Genomic DNA, 17,623 nt, shown 5'->3' on the forward strand with positions numbered 1-17,623 from the left:
TACCCTGCAGAAAAATCTAAAACAAAAAAGCATATAAAAAACGGACGTATTATACTCTGTGTTTTTCCTGTCAAGAGATGCAGAAATTGTTCAGAAATTTGTGCGCCAAATACTTAACGTGTGCACATTCCCTAAATCATAGAGTTCTGACCTACATAATAGATGAATGTCAACTTGACCTACAGAATCGTCTGACCATTTCATGTGTATGAGTCCTGACTAGGGATGAGTGGACCCATGGATGCTAGGGTTCGTTAGGTTCAAACAAATTTTAGTCCAAAAATTTTAGTCAGGTACCAGAACTTTATCCAAATTTGCACCAAAACTCCATGGAAGTCAATGGGAACTCTAATGTGGGTTCTCTTTCGCTCTCTCTTCTGAACTCCAAACACTTAAACAGACTTCCCGGAGAAGCCCGTGTTCTGGAGTTCAACACCGGACACTAATTGCCAAGTACGAACCCCGAACTTTACAGTTCGCCATCGCTCATCTCTGGTCCTGACTTTCCCCCCAGAAATCAGATGAAAGAAGGATCAGGCATCTTGACAGCCGCAACACATGCAGGGGATTGCCTAACAAACTGACATTCCTGCATGTATTGCGGCTGTCGAACAGTCATGAGACATGCATCCGCAGGGACTCGAACATATTATCCGAGCACGCCAAAGTCACTCGGTTAGCACATGAGCATTCTCGGATAATACCTTATCCGAGCACGTTCTCTCATCACTACCCATGATTCTTTGCACCCCGCACATTCCTAACTCCCACCCTCAGTAGTGACAGCCCACTGCATCTAGTTGCCTTCAGATCTCTGGCCTGACGACTGCACTCGCAGAGTGTCTTCGTGAGACTGCTAGACACTCTCTTCATAGAAAAACAGAGTACAGAGCAGCTAACATGCCTGCTCCTTGTAACCCTTTTCCATAGCCTTCTCTTTATTTTTAAGAGGCTTTACAATGGTTTCATTATCTGTATGCATGGACAACCCCTTTAGGAAATATATGCTGCCACCAGAGGTCGGTCTGAGTATCTATATGTTTGGGCAGGAGTATACATAGGTATCTGGTGGCCTAATAAAGAAGGTTCAAATTGGGGGCACCCTCTAGGCCATTAAATATCCCACTGGGTTCCCATAATCAAAACAGTGACAAAGGGACTCTCTCTCCTTGTCTAAATACTTAGCCGCCATCGTTGCTGTTCACCACCGTATCTAAGGGGATATGAATGGATCCTGCACTGGAACATTTTATTTCCATTTCTGTCATCCTAAAAAAGGATCCAGAAACCAAAATAAGGCCTGGGCATGTAAACATTGCATCAGGTCGCAGAATGTTCCTAGACTGCACACATTTTAGCTAAATCTACGGCTATTCTCACATGTAGTATTTTTTTGGCTACATTTTTTCATGCAAATAAGAAGCTGCATTTTACAGGACCAGGAAAACCTAAGAGATGTCAGAATTCTCCTGCACATGCTTGTTGTTTTTTTTTCTTGACTGAATTTGAGAACTGCAGCGTTTTTTAAATCTGCGGCATGTCAATTCTTTCTGCGTTTTTACAGCATATTTTAATCTATAGAAAGCAGTGAAAACTAGCAATAAAAAACAGAAAACGGGTATTGCTTTGACATTTTGCTGAATAAAACTAACTTTCTTGAAAATGTACTGTAGACAAGCCATAAATGTAATCCACAACAAAAATAAACGTTGCAAAAATGTGCAAAAAAAAAAACCGCAGCAAAACCTGTGTTTTAGGGCTCCTTTCCACTTGGCAGAAAAAAAGCGGTCCGTAATCTGGACCGAAAAAATGGATGTAACGTATGCGATTGTCATGCGATTTTTTTTATCGCAACATCCGTATTGCTGTCCGATTTTTACGCACGGGTGTCCTTTGAAAAGCCGGTAATTCAGCGCAGTGTACAGTAAAATCACACTGACAGGTTAGATTAGAGTAGATACAGTGCCTACAAGTAGTATTCAACCCCCTGCAGATTTAGCAGGTTTACACATTTGGAATTAACTTGGCATTGTGACATTTGGACTGTAGATCAGCCTGGAAGTGTGAAATGCACTGCAGCAAAAAAGAATGTTATTTCTTTGCTTATTTTTTTTTTAATTGTGAAAAGTCTTTTCAGAGGGTCAGTTATTATTCAACCCCTCAACCCACCAGAATTCTGTTTGGTTCCCCTAAAGTATTAAGAAGTAGTTCAGGCACAAAGAACAATGAGCTTCACATGTTTGGATTAATTATCTCTTTTTCCAGCCTTTTCTGACTATTTAAGACCCTCCCCAAACTTGTGAACAGCACTCATACATGGTCAACATGGGAAAGACAAAGGAGCATTCCAAGGCCATCAGAGACAAGATCGTGGAGGGTCACAAGGCTGGCAAGGGGTACAAAACCCTTTCCAAGGAGTTGGGCCCACCTGTCTCCACTGTTGGGAGCATCATCCGGAAGTGGAAGGCTTATGGAACTACTGTTAGCCTTCCACGGCCTGGACAGCCTTTGAAAGTTTCCTCCCGTGCCGAGGCCAGGCTTGTCCGAAGAGTCAAGGCTAACCCAAGGACAACAAGGAAGGAGCTCCGGGAAGATCTCATGGCAGTGGGGACATTGGTTTCAGTCAATACCATAAGTAACGTACTCCACCGCAATGGTCTCCGTTCCAGACGAGCCCGTAAGGTACCTTTACTTTCAAAGCGTCATGTCAAGGCTCGTCTACAGTTTGCTCATGATCACTTGGAGGACTCTGAGACTGACTGGTTCAAGGTTCTCTGGTCTGATGATACCAAGATCGAGATCTTTGGTGCCAACCACACACGTGACGTTTGGAGACTGGATGGCACTGCATACGACCCCAAGAATACCATCCCTACAGTCAAGCATGGTGGTGGCAGCATCATGCTGTGGGGCTGTTTCTCAGCCAAGGGGCCTGGCCATCTGGTCCGCATCCATGGGAAGATGGATAGCACGGCCTACCTGGAGATTTTGGCCAAGAACCTCCGCTCCTCCATCAAGGATCTTAAGATGGGTCGTCATTTCATCTTCCAACAAGACAACGACCCAAAGCACACAGCCAAGAAAACCAAGGCCTGGTTCAAGAGGCAAAAAATCAAGGTGTTGCAGTGGCCTAGTCAGTCTCCTGACCTTAACCCAATTGAAAACTTGTGGAAGGAGCTCAAGATTAAAGTCCACATGAGACACCCAAAGAACCTAGATAACTTGGAGAAGATCTGCATGGAGGAGTGGGCCAAGATAACTCCAGAGACCTGTGCCGGCCTGATCAGGTCTTATAAAAGACGATTATTAGCTGTAATTGCAAACAAAGGTTATTCCACAAAATATTAAACCTAGGGGTTGAATAATAATTGACCCACACTTTTATGTTTAAAATTTATAAAAATTTAACTGAGCAACAAAACTTTTTGGTTTGTCAGATTTATGCATCTGTTAATAAATCCTGCTCTTGTTTGAAGTTTGAAGGCTCTAACTTATTTGCATCTTATTAAACCTGCTAAATCTGCAGGGGGTTGAATATTACTTGTAGGCATTGTATATACACATAGAATAGGTATATATATATATATATATATATATATATATATATATATATCTCAGGGAGACACCTATATATATATTTATATTTAATGCAGCGCTAGACAGCAGAAAAGCTGGTAATTCAATTGCCGGCTTTTGCTATCTTCTTCACAAACCCGACATGATATGAGACATGGTTTACATACAGTAAACCATCTCATGCACTAATGTTAGTAGTGTGTATGTGCAAAATTTGGTGGCTCTAGCTATTAAATTTAAGGGTTAAATCACGGAAAAAAATGGCATGGGCGCCCGCGCAATTTTCTCCGCCAGAGTGGTAGAGCCAGTGACTTCATTATTGACCCCCCCCCCCCGGCTAAAAACATCTGCCCCCAGCCACCCCAGAAAAGGCACATCTGGAAGATGCGCCTATTCTGGCACTTGGCCACTCTCTTCCCATTCCCGTGTAGCAGTGGGATATGGGGTAATGAAGGGTTAATGTCACCTTGCTATTGTAAGGTGACATTTCAGAATATTTTCCCATGCTCGAGTTCATATGAGGACATCCAGCAGAGGGCGCATCACCGCGACTGAAGGTAACTACAGGTCATTGACCAACATTCCATTCATTCGCCAGGGTTTTACAGGTAGGAGCACAGCTGCATTAGCAGAGCTTCTGCTTGTAAAATTAGTTAACCCCTTCAGATGGATTTACAGCGTGGGACGAGACTGATCATCGGAAGGTATGGGATATTGTTGTTTTTTTATTTTACCTTTTTTACAGAATGAGGGTCTTCAGGTGGATTACCAGTATAATAAAATATTACAAAAACCTGTGTATTTATTTCATGAAAATACTTTGTAATAATGTGTGTGTGTTTTTTAACCATTTCATACTATTGGATTAATAATGGATAGGTGTCATAATTGACGCTTCTCCATTATTAATCTGGCTTAACCCCTTCATGACCTTGGGATTTTTCGTGTTCGTTTTTCACTCCCCTCCTTCCCAGAGCCATAACTTTTTTATTTTTCCGTCAATTTGGCCATGTGAGGGCTTATTTTTTGCGGGACGAGCTGTACTTTTGAACGACATCATTGGTTTTAGCATGTCGTGTACTAGAAAATGGGGAAAAGAAATTCCAAGTGCGGTGAAATTGCAAAAAAAGTGCAATCCCACACTTGTTTTTTGTTTGGCTCTTTTGCTAGGTTCACTGAATGCTAAAACTGACCTGCAATTATGATTCTCCAGGTCAGTACGAGTTCATAGACACCTAACATGACTAGGTTATTTTTTACCTAAGTGGTGAAAAAAAATTCCAAACTTTGCTAAAAAAAAAAAAATTGCGCCATTTTCCGATACTCGTAGCGTCTCCATTTTTCATGATCTGGGGTCGGTTGAGGGCTTATTTTTTGCGTGCCAAGATGACGTTTTTAATGATAGCATTTTGGTGCAGATACGTTCTTTTGATCGCCCGTTATTGCATTTTAATTCAATGTCGCGGCGACCAAAAAAACGTAATTCTGGCGTTTCAAATTTTTTTCTCGCTACGCTGTTTAGCAATCATGTTAATGCTTTTTTTTATTGATAGATCGGGCGATTCTGAGCGCGGCGATACCAAATATGTGTTGATTTGATTTTTTTTATTGCTTTATTTTGATTGGAGCGAAAGGGGGGTGATTTAAACTTTTATATTTTTTTTTATTTTTTTTACTTTTTTTTACTTTTTCTTTTTACTTTTGCCATGCTTCAATAGCCTCCATGGGAGGCTAGAAGCAGGCACAACGCGATCGCCTCTGCTACATAGCAGCGATCTTATGTTCGTTGCTATGTAGAAGAATTGCAGGTGTGCTGTGAGCGCCGACCACAGGGTGGCGCTCATAGCTACCGGCGATCAGTAACCATAGAGGTCTCAAGGACCTCTATGGTTACAATGGAGAAGCATCGCCGACCTCCGATCATGTGACGGGGGTCGGCGATGACGTCATTTCCGGCCGCCCGGCCGGATGCGGTAGTTAAATGCCTCTGTCTGCATTTGACAGCGGCATTTAACTAGTTAATAGGCGCGGGCAGATCGCGATTCTGCTCGCGCCTATTACGGGCACATGTCAGCTGTTCAAAACAGCTGACATGTCCCGGCTTTGGTGCGGGCTCACCGTCAAAGCGGGGCTTCTGACCTCGGATGTACTATCCCGTCCGAGGTCAGAAAGGGGTTAATGTCACCTTACAATAGCAAGGTGGCATTAACCCTTCATTACCCCATATCCCACCGCTACACGGGAATGGGAAGAGAGTGGCCAAGTGCCAGAATAGGCGCATCTTCCAGATGTGCCTTTTCTGGGGTGGCTGGGGGCAGATGTTTTTAGCCAGGGGGGCCAATAACCGTGGACCCTCTCCAGGCTATTAATATCTGCCCTCAGTCACTGGCTTTACCACACTGGCGGAGAAAATTGCGCGGGCGCCCACGCCAATTTTTTCCGCGATTTAACCCTTAAATTTAATAGCTAGAGCGCCCAAATTTTGCACATACACACTACTAACATTAGTAGTGTGGAATATGCAAAAAAAAAGGGATATGAGATGGTTTACTGTATGTAAACCATGTCTCATATCATGTCGGGTTTAGGAAGGAGATAGCAAAAGCCAGCAATTGAATTACCGGCTTTTCTGCTATCTAGCACTGCTTTAAATATAAATATATATATATATATATATATATATATATATATGTGTCTCGCTGACATATATATGTATATATACCTATTCTATGTGTATATATCTACTCTAAGCTAACCTGTCAGTGTGATTTTACTGTACACCGTGCTGAATTGCCGGCTTTTCAAAGGACACCGGTGCATAAAAATCGGACAGCACTCACATGATGCGAGTGCTGTGCGTTTTTTTGTCGCACCCATTCACTTGCATTGGCGAGTCTCGTCCGAGAATCGCAGCAATACACAGCATGCTGCGATTTTTTTCTCAGTCCGATTTCGGCTGAGAAAAAAATCGCAAATGAAAAGACACCTATTGAAGAACATTTGTCCGAGTGCAATCCGATTTTTTATCGGATTGCACTCGTCCGTTTTCCTCGCAAGTGGAAAGGAGCCCTTAAACGGATCATTTTTTCTGCCATGAAAGCAGGTTTTGGCTACAGAACAATAAAACGCTGCTTGTGAACATAGCCGTACTGTTCTAAAACGGGAATTGTTTTAGTTGTCTGAATGCATCCGTTCTCTGACAACAAGCTGGAATCCTAAAAATAGTGAAAAATTGAAACTTGTTTTCTTCATACATTTTCATTGTACACTTGCCTTTTTTGCATCTTTTATAATATTAATATGCACTACACAGATGTAAATGACTGAATAGCAGGCCAATCATGTTACCTACTCCCTGAAATTTGGGCTAAGGAAATGAGAGTCATTTGCTTGGAGAATGTTTCAGTGCAGTTCTGCTCTGAGCTTGACGCTTTTTTTTTTTTTTTTTTTTTTTTTTTAGAGACATGAGGGAAATGAAAAACCTCTTAAGCAAACTCAGGGAGACCATGCCTTTGCCATTAAAAAACCAAGGTAAGTGCATCTGATCTCTTCCTAATGCTTTCAACTATTTCTTGATCATCCCATGGAAATTTTGCTGTGCTGCACTGTGAAAAACCTCATCCAAACATCAATGATTTTTTTTTGTGCATGAAAAAAATGGACTTGTGTTCATCAGTCTAAGGCCGGGGTCACAATAGAGAGGAATACGGACGTATGAGAGGCGCAAAAACAACGCATTGCACACGGACCAATGTTTCTCTATGGGGCAGCTCCCACCAGCCGTATATTTCTCAGCTGTATTTTACGGGCTGAGAAAATCGCAGCATGCTGCGTTTGTCAGCGTATTGTGCAAAAACTCCGCCAACGAAAGTCTATGGGGGCAATAAAAATACAGATTACACACGGACCATGCGTGTGACTTGCGAGAAATACGCATCGGTGTTCCATAGAAAAGCCGGTAATTCAGTGCGGGGTACAGAAAAATCACATAGAATAGGTATATATATATATATATATATATATATATATATATATATATATATATATATATATATATATATATATATACATACATATATATATATATATAGTACAGACCAAAAGTTTGAAGGCATCAAAGCTATGAATTAACACATGTGGAATTATGAACTTAACAAAAAAGTGTGAAACAACTGAAATTATATCTTATATTCTAGGTTCTTCAAAGTAGCCACCTTTTGCTTTGATGACTGCTTTGCACACTCTTGGCGTTCTCTTGAGGAGCTTCAAGAGGTAGTCACCGGGAATGGTTTTCACTTCACAGGTGTGCCCTGTCAGGTTTAATAAGTGGGATTTCTTGCCTTATAAATGGTGTTGGGACCATCAGTTGTGTCGTGCAGACGTCTGGTGGATACACAGCTGATAGTCCTACTGAATAGACTGTTAGAATTTTTATTATGGCAAGAAAAAAGCAGCTAAGTAAAGAAAAACAAGTGGCCATCATTACTTTGAGAAATGAAGGTCAGTCAGTCCGAAAAATTGGGAAAACTTTGAAAGTGTCCCCAATTGCAGTGGCAAAAAACCATCAAGAGCTACAAAGAAACTGGCTCACATGAGGACCGCTCCAGGAAAGGAAGACCAAGAGTCACTTCTGCTTCTGAGGATAAGTTTATCTGAGTCACTAGCCTCGGAAATTGCAGGTTAACAGCAGCTCAGATTAGAGACCAGGTCAATGCCACACAGAGTTCTAGCAGCAGACACACCTATACAATAACTGTTAAGAGGAGACTTTGTGCAGCTGGCCTTCATGGTAAAACAGCTGCTAAGAAACCACTGCTAAGGACAGGTGACAAGCAGAAGACTTGTTTGGGCTAAAGAACACAATGAATGGATATCAGACCAGTGGAAATTTGTGCTTTGGTTTGATGAGTCCAAATTTGAGATCTTTGGTTCCAACCACCGTGTCTTTGTGCGAAGCAGAAAAGGTGAATGGATCGACTTTACATGCCTGGTTCCCACCGTGAAGCATGGAGGAGGAGGTGTGATGGCGTGGGGGTGCTTTGCTGATGACACTGTTGGGGATTTATTCAAAATTGAAGGCATACTGAACCAGCATGGCTACCACAGCATCTTGCAGCGGCATGTTATTCCATCCGGTTTGCGTTTAGTTGGACCATCATTTATTTTTCAACAGGACAATGACCCCAAACACACCTCCAGGCTGTGTAAGGGCTATTTGACCAAGAAGGAGAGTGATGGGGTGCTACACCAGATAACCTGGCCTCCACAGTCACCAGACCTGAACCCAATCGAGATGGTTTGGGGTGAGTTGGACCGCAGAGTGAAGGCAAAAGGGCCAACAAGTGCTAAGCATCTCTGGGAACTCCTCAAGATTGTTGGAAGACCATTCCCAGTAACTACCTCTTGAAGTTCATCAAGAGAATGCCAAGAGTGTGCAAAGCAGTCATCAAAGCAAAAGGCGGCTACTTTGAAGAACCTAGAATGTAAGACATAATTTCAGTTGTTTCACACTTTTTTGTTAAGTATATAATTCCACATGTGTTAATTCATAGTTTTGATGCCTTCAGTGTGAATGTACAATTTTCATAGTTATGAAAATACAGAAAAATCTTTAAATGAGAAGGTGTGTCCAAACTTTTGGACTGTACTGTATATATGTGTATATATATATATATATATATATATATATATATATATATATATATATATATATAGCTATAATATAACGCTGGGAGCGTCACTCTGTCCGAAGCCTTTATAGACTGCGCAGGCGCAAGCGCAGTCTGGCCCCCACAGAGTAACGCTCCCAGGAGATCGCGGTATGCGTAAGCATTGAACGCATACCGCGATCTCCACCGGAGAGTCAGGGACCGCCAGGAGGGTAAGTATATTCACCTTTCCCCGTTCCAGCGCTGCATGCGGCTCCGTCTCCCGGCTCCTCTGCTGTGACAGTTCAGAGGGCGCGATGACACGCTTAATGCGCGCCGGCGCCGCCCTCTGACCAGTCACAGGCAGAGGAGCCGGATTGTGTCTTCAAGAAAATGGCGCCGGAAAGCGCGGACTGCGCAGGCGCCGATTCCTGCTGCCGGAATCGGCGCCTGCGCAGTCCGCGCTTTCCGGCGCCATTTTCTTGAAGACACTCCGGCTCCACTGCAAGTGTGTCTTCAAGAAAATGGCGCCGGAAAGCGCGGATAGCGCAGGCGCCGATTCCAGCAGCAGTAACAAATTGCTGTGGCATGAAGCTGTGACACTTCATGCCACAGCAATTTGTTATTTACGCCACCTGATTCCTTTCCGCCGCCATTTTCTTGGTCCTGCTGCCGGAATCGGCGCCTGCGCAGTCCGCGCTTTCCGGCGCCATTTTCTTGAAGACACACTGCCAGCGCCATTTTCTTGAAGACACACTGCAGGTGTGTCTTCAAGAAAATGGCGCCGGAAAGCGCGGACTGTGCAGGCGCCGATTCCGGCAGCAGGAGGACGAATAAAATGGGCGGAAAGGAATGGCGTAAGTAACAAATTGCTGTGGCATGAAGCTGTGGCACTTCATGCCACAGCAATTTGTTATTTACGCCACCTGATTCCTTTCCGCCACCATTTTCTTAGTCCTGCTGCCGGAATCGGCGCCTGCGCAGTCCGCGCTTTCCGGCGCCATTTTCTTGAAGACACACTGCCGGCGCCATTTTCTTGAACACACACTGCAGGTGTGTCTTCAAGAAAATGGCGCCGGCAAGCGCGGACTGCGCAGGCGCCGATTCCGGCAGCAGGAGGACGAAGAAAATGGGCGGAAAGGAATGGCGTAAGTAACAAATTGCTGTGGCATGAAGCTGTGGCACTTCATGCCACAGCAATTTGTTATTTACGCCACCTGATTCCTTTCCGCCACCATTTTCTTGGTCCTGCTGCCGGAATCGGCGCCTGCGCAGTCCGCGCTTTCCGGCGCCATTTTCTTGAAGACACACTGCCGGCGCCATATTCTTGAAGACACACTGCAGGTGTGTCTTCAAGAAAATGGCGCCGGAAAGCGCGGACTGCGCAGGCGCCGATTCCGCCAGCAGGAGGACCAAGAAAATGGCGGCGGAAAGGAATCAGGTGGCGCAAGTAACAAATTGCTGTGGCATGAGGCTGTGGCACTTCATGCCACAGCTATTTGTTACTTACGCCACCTGATACGGGGCATATACTATGGAGCATCTTATGGAGCAGCGTATGGGGCATATGGATGGGAGCAGCAAATTAAAGAACGGTGCCGCAGGATGGGAGCAGCACATGACAGAACGGGGGTGCAGGATGGCAGCAGCACATGACAGGATGGGAGCAGCAAATGACAGAACGGGGGCGCAGGATGGGAGCAGCACATGACAGAACGGGGGCGCAGGATGGGAGCAGCACATGACAGAACAGGGGCGCAGGATGGGAGCAGCACATGACAGGATGGGAGCAGCAAATGACAGAATGGAGGCGCAGGAAGGGAGCAGCACATGACAGAACGGGGGCGGAGGATGGGAGCAGCACATGACAGAGCGGGGACACAGGATGGGAGCAGCACATGACAGAACAGGGGCGCAGGATGGGAGCAGCACATGACAGAACGGGGGCGCAGGATGGGAGCAGCACATGACAGAACGGGGGTGCAGGATGGGAGCAGCACATGACAGGATGGGAGCAGCAAATGACAGAATGGAGGCGCAGGATGGGAGCAGCACATGACAGAACGGGGGTGCAGGATGGGAGCAGCACATGACAGAACGGGGGCGCAGAATGGGAGCAGCACATGACAGGATGGGGATGCAGGATGGAGCAGCACATGACAGAATGGGGGCGCAGGATGGAGCAGCACATGACAGGATGGGGACGCAGGATGGAGACCATATACCAATATATATATAGACTAGATTGTGGCCCGATTCTAACGCATCGGGTATTCTAGAATATGCATGTCCCCGTAGTATATGGACAATTATGATTCCAGAATTCGCGGCAGACTGTGCCCATCGCTGATTGGTCGAGGCACCCTTTATGACATCATCGTCGCCATGGCAACCATTATGACATCATCGTCGCTGTGCCCGTTGCTGATTGGTCGAGGCCTGGCAACCTCGACCAATCAGAGACGCGGGATTTCTACGTCCTTTATGACATCATCGTCGCTGATTGGTAGAGGCCTGGCGGCCTGGACCAATCGGAGACCCGGGATTTCCAGGACAGACAGACAGAAAGACAGACAGACGGAAAAACCCTTAGGCAATTATATATAGATATATATCATTGATACACACATATATATATTTATTTTTAAAACAGAGCTAGATAGCAAAAGCCGGCAATTGGCTTTTCTGCTATCTCCTTATCAAACCCGACAGGATATGAGACATGATTACATACAGTAAACCATTTTATATCCCTTATTTTTCACACTAGATTGTGGCCCGATTCTAACGCATCGGGTATTCTAGAATATGCATGTCCCCGTAGTATATGGACAATGATGATTCCAGAATTCGCGGCACACTGTGCCCGTCGCTGATTGGTCGAGGTAACCTTTATGACCTCATCGTCGCCATGGCAACCATTATGACATCATCGTCGCTGTGCCCGTTGCTGATTGGTCAGAGACGCGGGATGTCTACGTCCTTTATGACATCATCGTCGCTGTGCCGGTCGCTGATTGGTCGAGGCCTGGCGGCCTCGACCAATCAGAGACGCGGGATTTCCAGGACAGACAGACAGACAGACAGACAGACGGAAAAACCCTTAGACAATTATATATATAGATATTCCTCACTACTAATGTTAGAAGTGTCTGTGTGCAAAATTTGGGAGCTCTAGGTGTTAAAATAAAGGGTTAAATCATAGAAAAAACTGGCGTGGGCTCCCTCGCAATTTTCTTCCCCAGAGTGGGAAAGCCAGTGACTGAGGGCAGATATTAATAGCCTAGAGAGGGACCATGGTTATTGGCCCCCCCTGGCTAAAAACATCTGCCCCCAGCCACCCCAGAAAAGGAATATCTGTTAGATGCGCCTATTCTGGCACTTAGCCACTCTCTTCCCACTTGTCACCTTGCTAATGTAAGGTGACACTAAGCCTGGTTAATAATGGAGAGATGTCAATAAGACACCTATCCATTATTAATCCAATAGTAATAAAGGGTTAAAAAAACACTCACACATTATGAATAAAATATTTTAATGAAATAAATACTCATGGGGTTTTAACATCTTTATTGTACACTCAATCCAACTGATGACCCTTGTCATCTGAAGAAAAGGGAAAATAAAAAACAACAATATCCCATACCTGTCTGCCGTACAGTCATGTCCCACGATGTAAATCCATCTGAAGGGGTTAAATAATTTTAGCACCAGGGGCCTGCTAATGCAGCTGCCCCTGGCTGTAAAAACTGGGGAATGAACTCTAGCATGGGAGAATATTCAGAAAAATTCCCACGCTAGAGTACAGAAAAATCCTTAAATGAGAGGGCGTGTCCACACTTTTGGTCTGTACTGTGTATATATATATATATATATACTGTATATATGTTTTCACAAATATTTGAGCCCATGGATCCATTATATGTCCATTTTGCAAGCCGGCGAGAAAATCTCGCCGTACAGATGCCATACGGATGCCATATGGAGGTTTACATGTACAAAATACGCAGCCAACGGATGACATACGGATCACTGTTCAGGGAACATTTCTGCGTATTTGGTCCATAAAAAATGGACCGTATTTTTATACGTTGTGTGTGACTCCAGCGTAAGTAATAAATGTGGCACCCACGCTCAATCAATGAAAGGGGATAAAAAACTTTAAAGCAGCAAGTGGAACCATAAACCCCTGCTAATGGTGTAAACAAAGACCGTAAGTGTGCACTACTAAACAAAAAACTGTTCCACTAAAAAGATTATTATAACTGCTATCCCAAAGAACTGCTCAAATGGATACTGAAAAAAACAAGCAACCGATATTGAAAAAATTGAAGAAAGAAACATCAGGTAGTGATAATAAGTTGTGGTCTTTCATTTACTTTACTACTGGTAGCAGCTTGCACTAAATTACGTACACAGCACAAATATAAGAAAGGCCATTCGGTACATGGACTGCCACAAATATCCACAAGAAAATATTAGTTCTACTCACTAAATTAGAATATCATCATAAAGTTAATTTATTTCAGTTCTTCAATACAAAAACTGAAACTCATATATAGAGTCTTTACAAACAGAGTGATGTATTTCAAGTGTTTATTTCTGTTAATGCTGATGATTATAGCTTACAGCCAATGAAAGCCATAATCATCAACATTAACAGAAATAAACACTTGAAATACAGTAGATCACTCTGTTTGTAGTGACTCTATAATATGAGTTTCACTTTTTGTACTGAAGAACTGAAATAAATTAACTTATTGATGATATTCTAATTTAATGAGAAGCACTTGAAGTATATAAATACATTAGTTTTATTACAAACAATAAAAATATATTTTCAATAAACTAATAAGCACTTGGAACCAGTTATTCAGACAGAAATTCATTTTTTATTGTATTTTTCTGATGTTCTGTCTTAGCTTATATATTATAACGTGATAGTATGTTTTTATATTGTTTGTAATAAAACTAATGTTTTATATGCAGTATATTTTTATGCCCATCGCTGTGAGTATTGTATAACTGCCTTGTATATGTAACATCAAGTTGAGTTGGAGCCACGGGCTATATAACTAGTGATGAGCGAGTATACTCGTTGTTTGGGTTTTCCCGAGCACGCTCGGGTGGTCTCCGAGTAATTGTGGCGGCTAGACATCCTGAATACATGTGGGGATTCCCTAGCAACCAAGCAACCCCACATGTACTCAGGCTGTCTAGCAGACATAAATCATGCAGCTGCCAACAAGAAAAACTAAATCTCTGAGCCCTCACAAATGCTCAGAGACCACCTGAGCGTGCTTGGGAAAACCCAATATATTACATCAAGGAGGATCAAGGTGAACTTGCCATTAGTTGTGTTGCCAAAAACTAATCGTCCTCCTCTGACGAAGAAAATAGCAGTGTTTCCGAAACATGTAAGGGAGATGTACGACGCTTCCAAGCATCCGTACCTCAGAAGTAGTGTGACTGTGACGTAACACGCCGTCTTCTCCAACACACACAGGTCATCATAGTTTCAGGTGACTCACCGACTGGGACACCCTGAATACATCTGTGATCGACGCTCCCAATACATCTTATGCAAGACTATACAGCAGTGCATCTTTATGGACATCACATAGATGCATCCATCTTCTGTTCTGGATTTTCACAGATCTATAGACTTACGAGGGGCATTCATTAAAGATTTCCCCTGAGCCAGTTCCTGTGGACTGAGAGCAATGAAGCTTAGCACAGTGATTAGTCCTCCTCTACATAGGTACCACATAGGGTCACACACTTCTCCCATCTCTTTAAACAACTGTAAACACGTCGCTTGTAGAAGTCGACAGGTTTCTCCAAAGGCCACGTTGTGACTTCAGAAATCAGAGTCTTATCATCTGGAAAATGCTCGCTCTTCAAAAGTAACTTCATTGTTGGAAAGAGGTGGAAGTCTGAGGTTGGGTGAATAGGGGGACGCGGTAGAATTTCACAGCCACATGTGCATGCTCCCATTTGGGCAACATGTGATTTGTGAACTGGAGCATTGTCTTGCAGACACCTTTCGTATGTGGGTGATTGATCCGTGACCTGGCTCAAAAACGGATATGTCTCCTTTTTTTTAAAGTAGAGAAAAGCTCCACAAAAACACAGATGCATGAACAGCACAACAGGCTAAAACGGCTATGTGAGCCAAAGGACCAAAAACAAAGGAATGCTATAGGAAGCAGGGTGCCAAAATGTAAAAATAATCAATAAATTTAAATATTAGCCCTGCAACCAAAAGACTGGACGATAAATAGCCAATCACAGACAAGGAAAAACAGAGAAGAAGAAAAACGGCCATAAAGTCCAAGAAGTAATATGGTAACAGTATAATATTTATTAATTATACTAAAACACAGGAGTAATAATGGGAGCAAAAGAATCAATGTGTACAAAGACAATTAATTAAAAACAAGGCCGCACATCCACATAGGAAAAATGGCCAAAAGCAGTAAATACTGGGATATAATCAGGCCAAAAAATGTAAGTCCCCATTGTAATATGAAAAATCAATAAGTGATTAAATATCAATAAAAAATTGTAAAATTATATGCACAAAGTTAACATTATTCTACCATAAAGTGCTGAGTGCTGATGTGTCAAAAGTAGGCGAACTCAGTGTAAAGGGGGATATCAATATGAAGCAAAGGTGATAAAGACAATAAGTGAATTGCTATATAAATACATTGGAACCGCAGTATTACTAGGTAGAGAAGAGAGACCACCTAAATGTGTAAAGATCAAATGAGAATAAGAATGGTCATAATCGTAATTGAATGCTTACAAAGGTAGTGGGGTCTCGCTCTCCACGCCATCCAGGAGACCAAGACTCCACTACCTTTTTAAGCATTCTCTCCATGGGGCTCACAGTCTAAATTTCCTACCAGTATGTCTTTGGAGTGCGGAAGGAAATTAGAGAGCCTGGAGGAAAGCCACACAAACACGGGTAGAACATATAAACTCCTTGCAGATGTTGTCCTTTGGTGTGACTTGAAACCAGGACCACAGGGGTGCAAAGCAACAATGCTAACCACTGAGCCATGTGCCAATTTGAAGCCAATCACTCAGTGTGAACTTACCCTAAAATAACTCATCTGGACATTAATGATTGATACAATTATTTTGTTCTTCCTGCACAGACGACAGTAGCCTCCTCAACTTGACACCTTATCCACTCGTCAGAAGAAGAAAGAGAAGATTCTTTGGATTGTGTTGTCTCATCTCCAGTTAAAAAATATATATAGAAAAGCCATTCTTTCTGCTGATACGTTATAGTTTGACCTTTGCCGTCATATATCGTATTGAGGTTGGTTATTTCATTATGTATTCAGTGTTGCCTAAACTGCCTTGTTTCAAAACTTGTATAGTCTGGAGATGAACGCCAAGACTGGAGCGGTGGAGGAAGCGGCAAGTGAGACGATGCCATCAGTGACTGGCCGGATATGTTATGAAAGACTTTATGAACACTACGGTGTTCATGGCATACAATAAATATGCAAAACGCTTTGATGTCCTAGTATTGTGCTATAGGAAAACCATTCCATCGGCATCACAGTGGAGGTTACTATTGATAATAGTGACACCAATCATTAGGAGAATATTGATGTATCAAGGCCAATAACTGTACTTTGTATTTTTAGTTCCTTCTCTAATGTCTCAGTCATACTTAGTCTTCCACAATGCATCAGGATTTTGTCCAGAACCTCAGCCAAGTTTCTACCCTGCTAACTAGAGGATGAAAATGAAGTATTTATGGCTTGTACATATATTGTAATCTTGATGACGATCATCAGTATTTTCCTTTCAATCGAATGGTGTGATTTTCACAATTTTGAAGATGTTATACATGTATATTAAGATAGTGTATTCAATACCCGGATATATCCTCATGACCTAGAAAGACAATTTACCATATATTGTTACTATAGGAAGTTGAAGCATGGTGTCTGCATATCGACATAGTGTTAAATCCGATAGGGCATGCAAGAGTTAGCTGAGACTGAAATATACATTTTACATTGTTAATAAATTTTTTTAGTTAAATGTGTGATATTATGATTTGTGTTATTCTATTGTCGCGTCATCTACAAATGAATGGATGAATGGAGTTTACTTTGATTATCGGGTCAATGTATTATTATGATAATCAATGAATCAAGGGAAATGCAGACTGCACAGACAGAAGGGAACGATGGATGATGGATGAAAAAATAACACAAGATCAGTAAGAAGTGTCACGTGAGTAGAGATTACAATGAAACTAAGATTTCTGGTTTGGCTATTCCAATGATTGAACGTGACAATATTGGTACATAGTAACTACAGATAACTAATTGGGTTGTCCAGGCTTGGGGTTCAAGTCTGCAGTCATT

At 42.8% G+C, this 17,623-nt stretch overlaps 1 protein-coding gene across 2 annotated transcripts in view; it reads left to right on the forward strand.

Annotated features, from left to right (window-relative positions):
* RGS7BP (regulator of G protein signaling 7 binding protein) overlaps positions 1-17,298 on the forward strand; it is a 213,762-nt gene extending 196,464 nt beyond the window's left edge. The window contains exons 5-6 of one of the 2 annotated variants that reach the window (XM_069749344.1): positions 7,037-7,107; positions 16,391-17,298. In XM_069749344.1, the coding sequence (XP_069605445.1) occupies positions 7,037-7,107; positions 16,391-16,482 (163 nt within the window). In that variant the 3' untranslated portion in view covers positions 16,483-17,298. Of the gene's footprint in view, positions 1-7,036; positions 7,112-16,390 lie in introns of those variants that run through there. The other variant, XM_069749352.1, reaches the window with a different exon arrangement.
* Positions 17,299-17,623: the final 325 nt, after the last annotated feature.

The sequence above is a fragment of the Ranitomeya imitator genome, chromosome 1 (assembly GCF_032444005.1).
Source record: "Ranitomeya imitator isolate aRanImi1 chromosome 1, aRanImi1.pri, whole genome shotgun sequence".
Lineage (NCBI taxonomy): Eukaryota > Metazoa > Chordata > Amphibia > Anura > Dendrobatidae > Ranitomeya > Ranitomeya imitator.